Source organism: Nicotiana sylvestris, chromosome 7, assembly GCF_000393655.2.
Source record: "Nicotiana sylvestris chromosome 7, ASM39365v2, whole genome shotgun sequence".
Taxonomy (NCBI): Eukaryota; Viridiplantae; Streptophyta; class Magnoliopsida; order Solanales; family Solanaceae; genus Nicotiana; species Nicotiana sylvestris.
Genome location: NC_091063.1, coordinates 78236153 through 78245234, shown reverse-complemented (window position 1 = coordinate 78245234; position 9082 = coordinate 78236153). Strand labels below are relative to the sequence as shown.

The 9082-nt window shown below is 34.4% G+C and overlaps 1 protein-coding gene across 6 annotated transcripts; it reads left to right on the top strand.

Moving 5' to 3' along the window:
* Positions 1–314: 314 nt before the first annotated feature.
* On the top strand, positions 315–5539 carry LOC104228592 (uncharacterized). 6 transcript variants are annotated; one of them, XM_070150649.1, is made up of 10 exons: positions 502–591; positions 853–903; positions 1073–1439; positions 2248–2609; positions 2756–3005; positions 3341–3506; positions 3833–3935; positions 4254–4382; positions 4673–4885; positions 4962–5539. In XM_070150649.1, the coding sequence occupies exons 3-10, from the start codon at positions 1181–1183 to the stop codon at positions 5238–5240; spliced, it is 1761 nt and encodes a 586-aa protein (XP_070006750.1). In that variant the 5' UTR covers positions 502–591; positions 853–903; positions 1073–1180; the 3' UTR covers positions 5241–5539. The 6 variants fall into 6 exon arrangements, with proteins under 6 accessions (XP_009779375.1, XP_009779377.1, XP_009779372.1 ...); XM_009781072.2 differs by lacking the exon at positions 502–591 and adding an exon at positions 598–748; XM_009781073.2 differs by lacking the exons at positions 502–591; positions 853–903 and adding an exon at positions 315–394.
* The last annotated feature ends 3543 nt before the right edge of the window (positions 5540–9082 follow it).

Sequence of the window (9082 nt, the reverse complement as noted above, 5' to 3'; positions counted from 1 at the left end):
TAAGTAACGTAATAGTAATAATCTAAAATTCAAAAATATTTAATAGTAGAAATAGAAGAGAAAGATGATTTGAACTTAAGATTATATTAAAATTACGGTAAAAAGCTCAAACTATAGATAGGACCATTAAATTAAAGTTTTACTAGATAAATAAAAATAACAATTGGATAACAAATTAAAATTTTAAAAATACAAAATAAATTTAATAGAGTACTTAAGTTAATGAAGTGGGACCTAATAATCCAGATCCAGTTGTGTAATTTAAGGTGTCACATGGTTGAAGGACTAACAAAACAAAAATTCTGAGCTATATTAATCCCATAATGTAGCTAGCCGCTAAATGACACTGGAGTAACTGGTACTTCAGTACAGCTGGATGTTGTCTTTTTCTTGGGTAAGATTCCCATGTCTTCATCCGTGCCTCTTCTTTTCCTTTACTTCAGCTGAAAATGCTGTTCATTTCTGGAATTATTATAGCTTTTTTGTTTCTTTGGTGAGAGCAATTATTTTCTTTCTTTTTCCTTTTTTTTTGGGTGCCTTTCTTCTCTGCTAATTGTCTTTCATTGCATGGTCTTCTTGATTACACATTGGGTATGTGCTTGTATCGTCTTCTATCTATCACTCGCGGCACTCAATTATTAGTCCAATTACTGAGAAATTCCTCTTCATCCTAGGCAAATTTTACTTATAATTAGAAGCCAGCTTTGTCTTAAAATGATTCATTTCCCAACATACATCTTTATAATAGGTGAAAAAGCTTCAAGCATGTATTTGGTTTATTTATTACTACTCCATTTTCAGTCTCTTCAAAAGTTCCTTTCCAATTCAGTAATTTCTTTTCATAAATTTCAGCTGTTCTATTAAAAAGTTACACGCCGTGAGACAACAGTTTTCGCTTTTGAGGTTTCCACTTTTGTTCCTCTCTTTAATTAATTTATTATTATTGTGGGAGTGTGGCGTGTTGTGAAAGGGATGCATTAGTTCAGTGTTTATTACTCCATTTCTCCCTTTCGAAGACTATTTATTTGTGTATATTAAAACTGAGGGGCTATTTCTTTTTGTAATTTTACAGTTGGAAGAAAAGTATAACAGGAGAAGGAAAGGATTTCATGTGATGGACAGTTAAAAAGTAGGTTGGGAAGCAAAGCACATGACTATATACTCCTTTTGAAAGAGTGAAATGGTCATTTGTGGGGAAAAGATGGAAGCTTTGAATCAGAGTTCTCTTGAAAGAGTTGTTTCACAAAGGGCTATGCAAATGGGAAGCTCATTTCCATGTCGAATTTGTGTGGTTGGATTTCTCTGTGGTGTTTGCCTCACCTCTTTATTTCTTGCTGCTCTTACTTCATTTGGTGCCTTTCAGTTTGGTGGTGGCCTTTCCTTTTCAGCTTTTTCATCTGGTATTTCAACATCCAATTCTACTTCCCCAAGCATAATAAGTAAGTCGAATTCATTTCCGACCTCACGAATTTTCACTTGGGCATTTGTTTGAAAGATAGAATGTTTTTTTTCTTCCTATGATAGATAACACTGTTTTATTTTGTTTTTTGATAGGCCAGCTCTTGATTATTATATTAGACGATATTGTAGGTCATGAAAACAGTTGATTTTTGGGATACCTGTCAATTGTCTCAGCATTACAAACCAGATTTAATATTTCTTTTATAGAAAGAATCATTAAATGTGTTCCAAGAGTGATTTTGAAGCAAGCAACCTAAGGTTGAAATATAACTGGTTTGAATAAAGCTTGTGTATGATTTATCTAATAATTTTGTATAACTGCTCTATGTTAGCTGACTTCAACTTTAAGTCTATTTTGACTGGTGTGGCACTTTTCTATTTATCCTTTGTATAATTGATAAGTGGAAACAGATCTCGTAGATAAAGAATATTTGACTAGTAGCGACATGATTTGTGACAAAAAGGCGCTGACACATAAGGTGAAATTAGATCAAACATGGGATAAACTACTTTGCCTAAGCAATCTGGTACCCGTTGGAATCTATAACTTATGTTATGGCACAGCTACTGCAATGGAAAGCACTACTTAAGCTGATGTTTATTGATGTCTTGTGTGACTCTAAATATACTCCACTCCCACTATAGAAAAGGAGTGGAGAAGAAGAGTGTTTGTCTTCGTCAATAATATCAATTTCTTAATTATTTGTTTGCACCGAAAAACATATACATCTTCCTGTTGTTGCGGAAATCTTATGAGCAACTAACCTTGTTTTGGATATGTTACAGGTGGAGACTGCAATGTTAAACAAAAGAACTCGGAAAGGTTGTTTTTTCCCCAGGAAAAACTTGCAGTGGGGGTAGATGAGAGGGTGTCATTACTGTACTCATCTTGGAGTAATTTACTGACTCAATCAGCAAATGAAGACAATCGTTTGGGTAAATCCAAGTTACCAAAAGCACCTCACTTTGAGGACTGCAAGCTGAGTGCAGAAACAAATAAACGACTTGATACCCGAGTTCGAAATGACAGTTTCCCTCCATGGACTATATGGAAGGGACAATTAGATAACTTCCTTTTGACAGCAGAAGACGAGAATCTGCGGTATCATAGGCATCAAATAGTATCTGAAGGAGCTTATCCTCCCTGGGTATGTTATTGTCGGGCAGTACGTCTATTCTAAGAAGTTCTAGGCATAACTTAAATCATTTATTTTATCAAACACTATAAAATATAGGATATTCACTTTCATATTTCAATACCAAAAAGCATCTCAAACATAAGAAGCAATTGCAGATCAAGGGGTCAGATGAAGAGAACTACCCCTTAACAAGGAAGGTGCAACGTGATATATGGCTCCATCAGCATCCTTTGAACTGCAGTGATGGAAATGTGAAATTTCTGATAGCTGACTGGGAGAGAATACCTGGGTTTGGTATTGGTGCCCAGATAGCCGGAATGTGTGGTCTTCTTGCAATAGCAATCAATGAGAAAAGGGTCCTTGTTACGAGCTATTATAATCGTGCTGATCATGATGGTTGTAAAGGTAGCTCTAATTGTCGCCGCTTGTTCTTTACACTTTTACCCCTTTGGATCATCAACATTTGACCATTAGGGGCAAAAACAGTTCTAGAAACCACAGGAGAACATAAAAAACTGATGACTTTCCTCTTATTTTGGTTCTACATTACGTCCCCTTTAGTTTGTCAAACCTATTTCAAATCTCCATTAACTTTATATGCATTATTCCAGGATCCCACCAAAAACTTAGAAAAGTTAAGACATCAGTTAAAACTATGGAGTTCCTTCCTGAATGCATTTGAAGTTGAGACATGATAGTATGGCTATTGGCATGAAATTCTATCACTGTTGCCTTCATAGGTTCGTCACGCTCCAGTTGGTCTTGCTACTTCTTTCCAGAAACATCCCAGGAATGCAGATATCGTGCTTTTGAGCTTATGAAACAAAAAGAAGCATGGGAAAGAGGGATCGTAACGATAAAAGAAAACTATACTTCTAAGGAAATATGGTCTGGACACACTCCAAGGTAAAGCTGTAACATATGCCATCTGTGAAAATAAATAACTCTGCAATATCAAGTACATTGTCTGTCCACTTTATAACTGTTACTAATTAGGAAGTCAAAATAACTTTTCGTTTTGGATTTCCGTCTTAATATAACTGTGATTTACACTTGTTAGTGCTTTTATGTAGCTTCTATACATGCAAATTTAGTTTTCAGGAACGTCAAAGGAATGTCGTCCAAAATCATACCATAAATCAGCAGAATATAACTCTGAACCCGGTCATTTGTTTTGGGATGGAGATATTATTATTATATAGTTCATGAAACTCAAAGTATCTTGATTTCAGGTCATGGGGCAAACCTTGGAGTTATTTGCAGCCAACAACAGATATAAATGGAACTCTAATTGCTTATCATCGCAAAATGGATAGGAGGTGGTGGCGAGCTCAGGTAGAGTCAGTAGGCCTACTTAACTTAGAACATCATATAATTTTGGATGTTCGCATGCTCCTTGTGTGTAATTATATCGACTCTTTTGAAAGACAAATAAAACAGTGCAAAATTGTAATCGTTGCTCTTTCAGTTGGTACCCTTAGTATATAACAAAATGGATGCTAATGTTCTCATCAATCTGCCCTTTTCCAGCTGCAATTCAAAAGCTTTTTTACCTGTTGTTTTTCCCTGTGCATTCAATAAATAGCTTTATCAGCGATGTGCAAGGCGATAAGCATATGTACTTGTCATGACTTTTATATCTTTCTTCTCCAGGCAGTGCGCTACCTAATGCGGTTTCAGGCTGAGTACACATGCGACTTGCTAAACCATGCACGACATGCAGCATTTGGCTTGGAAGCAGCGAAAATGGTTCTTGAAAGCCCACTTAAAGATTTTTCAGAGGTACTGAACTCTATTCATCTCTTCTTGACTAGAAGCTAATTCTTCAGGGTTCTACCTTTTCATCTAATTGTGAATATTGTGATACAGTTTATAGTATCATGCATCTCATTGCGCTCTCATCTTCGGTCATCGATCACATCTAATATAAATTTCCTTTATTCTGATCACGTGGAAAAGTGATATCCTCCTCGGATTTGTTCCAGTAGTGTAACAGAAAATATTTGTCATGCTTCAATATGAATCTATATGATTAAAAAGAAGATTTTTTCCCTGTCATTTCCTTTCTTCAGGGAGTAGAAAAGACAGGACATGACATTGCAAAATTTGTATGGTCAAGTCATAAACCTTGGATTCCTAGGCCAATGCTGAGCATGCATGTCCGGATGGGCGACAAGGCATGTGAGATGAAGGTTGTAGGGTTCAAAGAATACATGCATCTTGCTGAGCGCATAAGAGAGCACTTCCCTAATCTTAAGAGCATCTGGCTTTCAACAGAAATGCAGGTATGACACTTTTCTCATACTTCAATTGTTTTTTTCTCCCTGATTTTTCATTAAAACACTTCTTCCAACATAACAGGAAGTTGTCGATCAATCGAGACAGTACCCCCATTGGAAGTTTTACTACACAAATGTGACACGCCAAATGGGTAACATGACAATGGCAAATTATGAAGCCAGTCTTGGCAGGGAGACGAGTACGAATTATCCTCTTGTTAATTTTTTGTTGGCAACTGAAGCCGATTTCTTCATTGGAGCATTGGGTTCCACGTGGTGTTTTCTCATAGACGGTATGAGGAATACCGGAGGAAAAGTCATGTCCGGATACTTGAGTGTTAACAAGGATCGATTTTGGTAGCTACACAGTGAAGCTTCTAAGCAATTATTCCGGGGACAAGATCTCAGATAAACCTGGAAACATCACCTTTAACTCTTAAGCCAAAAGATTTTGGTTCAAAATGCTCCCGGCTTTCTTAGCTGAGATCGTGTTGATAGTCTAGATGAAGAGCTGATGCCTAAGAAAAAATACTCGGATGCTACCAGATGAGTTCTGATTATGAGCAGACAGGGAGCAGCATCTTACCTGTAAATTATTTGTTGTAAAATAAACTTTGCATCACTTTTGTCTCTTGATAATCCTACTACTCATTTCTTAAAGTTGTGGCTCAGTTAATTTTTTTCCCCAGTATTGTGGTGATAGAACCAGCTTGTAAATATCTGGATATTTCATTTGAGTGTCTACATATTAGTAGTACAGAACAGTAATCAAGCAATTCTACCTACTAAAGTTTAAATAGATGGAAAGAAATTATGTAACAATTTGTTGCTCTTAATAATCAACTGGAAAAAAAAATAAGGATGTGGGGAAATTAGCTAAACAATGATGACCCAGCTCTATTAATTCCATTAATATGTAGTAATTATGAAGTGTGGAACTAGACAACAAATTAAGTAAGGTGATAATGAAATTCCTTGCGGACAATTCTCTACTTGCTTTAACTTATATACCCAGCCTCCCTCTTGTATTCGGGATTAACACAAGAGTGACTCTGATATCATTTGTAACAGCCCAGCTCAGCCCGCTAGTGATATTGTCCACCCAGCAAGGATGTTAAGGCTTGTTAACTTATATACCAAGCATCCCTCTTGTGTTTTACCGATGTGGAATTCTATGTAAAGTCTTAGGTGTTAGACTTTACCTGTCATTTTCCAACGAATTAACCTTCTTTCATGCCACAATAGTTGAGCTTATTAGCAAAAATCCAACCCTTAAGGAAAATGAATTTCCTAGAAACTTACATAGTCAGCTGCATGCAAATAACAAGTCCAACTCCGCCATGACACTTTATTTAGATTTATAGGAAATATAGTAAAATCACGAGGCTAGCTGCGAGGGGGAAACATTTTATTTAGATTTATTAAGAAAAATAATTACGTAAATGACAAAATGATAGTACTGGTGGATGAAGAATATTAGCAAAACGTAAGAACAGTCTATCTAGATTTGTATGAAATAATTAACAAAAGCAGAGCGTTGGAATCCAGTTCGAACTTCAAATATTTGGGTCTGAAATTAGGTTTGGCAGTACACAACTGTAACTTTTTGTTTCTGTACATGAACACTTCTCTTTGGTATTTGTATAAAAAATATGGACCCAATTGAAATTGGAGGGAGAAATTCAAAAATAGCCATATTTACAAGTGGTCATTCAAAAGTAGTCACAGTTTCAAAAGTAATCGAAATTTAGTCACTTTTCATGTAAAGATAAATCTGAACGAAAATGATGTTCAAAATCTAGAAAAATACTCCAGTATACTTATGTTGGAACTCCAGTATATCCTGTATAATATATTGGAGTTTCAGTATAATATATCATTCCAACATGATATACTTGAGAATGGAGCACCGGTACTCCAATCTCCAATATATTATACTGGAACTTTCGGCGTGTTGGAGTTCCAACATATGCTGGAAGTTCATATATAGGTGCACCGATCTCCAGTATATTATGCTGGAACTTTCCGTGTTATAGCAAAATAATGACTATTTTTTAATAACTTTATAAATGCGGGCTACTTTTGAATGACCTGTCCGAAAAGTGGTTAGCTTGTGTTATATTTACGAAAGGGAAAACTACCCTATATACCTACCTAATCAAAAGTAATTATCTGTAATTACCCATTTTAAAAGTAATTACATCAATACCTATTCTATTACAACTAATTACCCGCCCAACCCAATTCTAGCGTGCGATGGACATATCTAATTTTAAGCAGCAAAAGTGTGAATCCAAAAAAGAAGCCAAAGAATATTTAACTTTTCTCAATAGTGGACAGTGTTGTTAGTATTGTACTTTTTTCTCCTATCATCACCCCCTTTTTTTGTGCTCCATAGTTTATTTTATCTTCTAAAAGTTTAAAAAAAAAGTACTATCTAACTAAAATTTGAATTTTCATGTGTGTTGAAGTATTTGGTGATGGAATTTAATGGGTATTGTTCTTTGATTATGATGTTAATGCTAATTTTCAAAGATTTTATTGTGAGAAAATTAAATCCATCATTGAAGGATCTTGAAACTTGAAACTTATAACTTGGTTTGTTTGAGTTTTTAATTGTTTTGATCCGATCCTAGATGAGTTTGTTTGGAAAGTTGATTGAAGGTTGTAGCTAAAGTTTTAGTCAATTTGATGGAGATTTTGTAGTAGATTTTACAAATTTGGGTTGAAATATAGTTGAACTAGAGAAGATGACGAATTTGTATTGTATACCCAAATAGTATACAAATATACCATTTTGGTATACAATTCATTCCAACTATATACCCTATTAGTATAATTATATACTATATTGGTATCATATGCTAGTTGAATCATTTTTTGTTGTATTAGCTGCATTTAATTGATACAATATTTGATTTTCTTTTAATAATAATAATATAGTACAATTTCTTGAAATACTTTATTATATTAATATGTGGTACACTATTTTTTTATTTTTCTTTGTATGCATGTGTGTTATGTAATAGTAGTATAGTCATATAGTTGCCGTGAATTAACCAGTAAAGATGTATACCATGTTGGTATAGTAATATGTTATATGGTAGTTTGTTTTGATTGTTTTAGCTGCATTTTAAGTGAATTCTATTATGAAATTATTTATATGAACATGATTTGCAGTGCTGGAATTTTTGTATGACGATGGACATAAATTATGTAATAGTTTTATAATTATAGGCAATTGTTGGAACAACTCCATACAACTATATACTATGTTAATATATGGAGTGAGCAAGTTGTTTTGCGAATATTTAGCTTGTAACATGAGTATGTAATTTTCTCATACTTTTATTGCGTCCTTTAATGTTTTGGTACAGTAGTATAGTTGCAGGTAGTTGTAGCAATATTCTAGAGCAATCATATGCTCTGTTGGTATACATATATACTATACTGATATCATATGTTAGTTAATATTTTTTTGATTGTATTAAACATTTAATTGGTACACAATTTGATTGTTCTTTAGTAATAATATATATAAAAAATAGTGAAAACAGTAAATGAAATTAGATTATGAAGAGAAAAAGAATATATAAAAAAAGAAGTTAAATGAAATTAGAAAAGGAAAAAAGAAAAAAATAAGAAGAAAACGAGAAAAAAGAAAAGGAGAAAAGAAAAAAAAAAAAGCATAGAAATAAAAAAGAGTTGGAGAATAAAGAAAAAACTCCCCACAAAACCTACAACAACAACAACAATAACAACAATCCAGTATAATCCCACTTGGTGGGGTCTGGGGAGGGTAGTGTGTACGCAGACCTTACCCCTACCCTAGGGTAGAGAGACTGTTTCCAAATAGACCCCCCAACATCCTTCCCTCCAAGAACTCCCCACAAAACCTACTATGGCTAAGAAATGTAATTAATTTATGGGTAGGAAAACAAATGGGTAGACAAGGATAAATAGTTTTATTTTTGTGGGTAACTGTGTCAAAACCCCTTTACGAAATTGGAATATTTGTCAAAATCGCCCTAAAAGTTCATGGAGTTCAGTTATTAATCGGTCAAAGGGAAAGTCTGCATTAACTTAGCCTACGCTAATAGAGGCCAATTGGGGCCTGGTTATGGTGATGTGAACATTAATGGTGAGCTTTGTGTGTAGATCAAATTAAACGATCTAAGGGATCGTTTTGTTTAAGGGATAAAG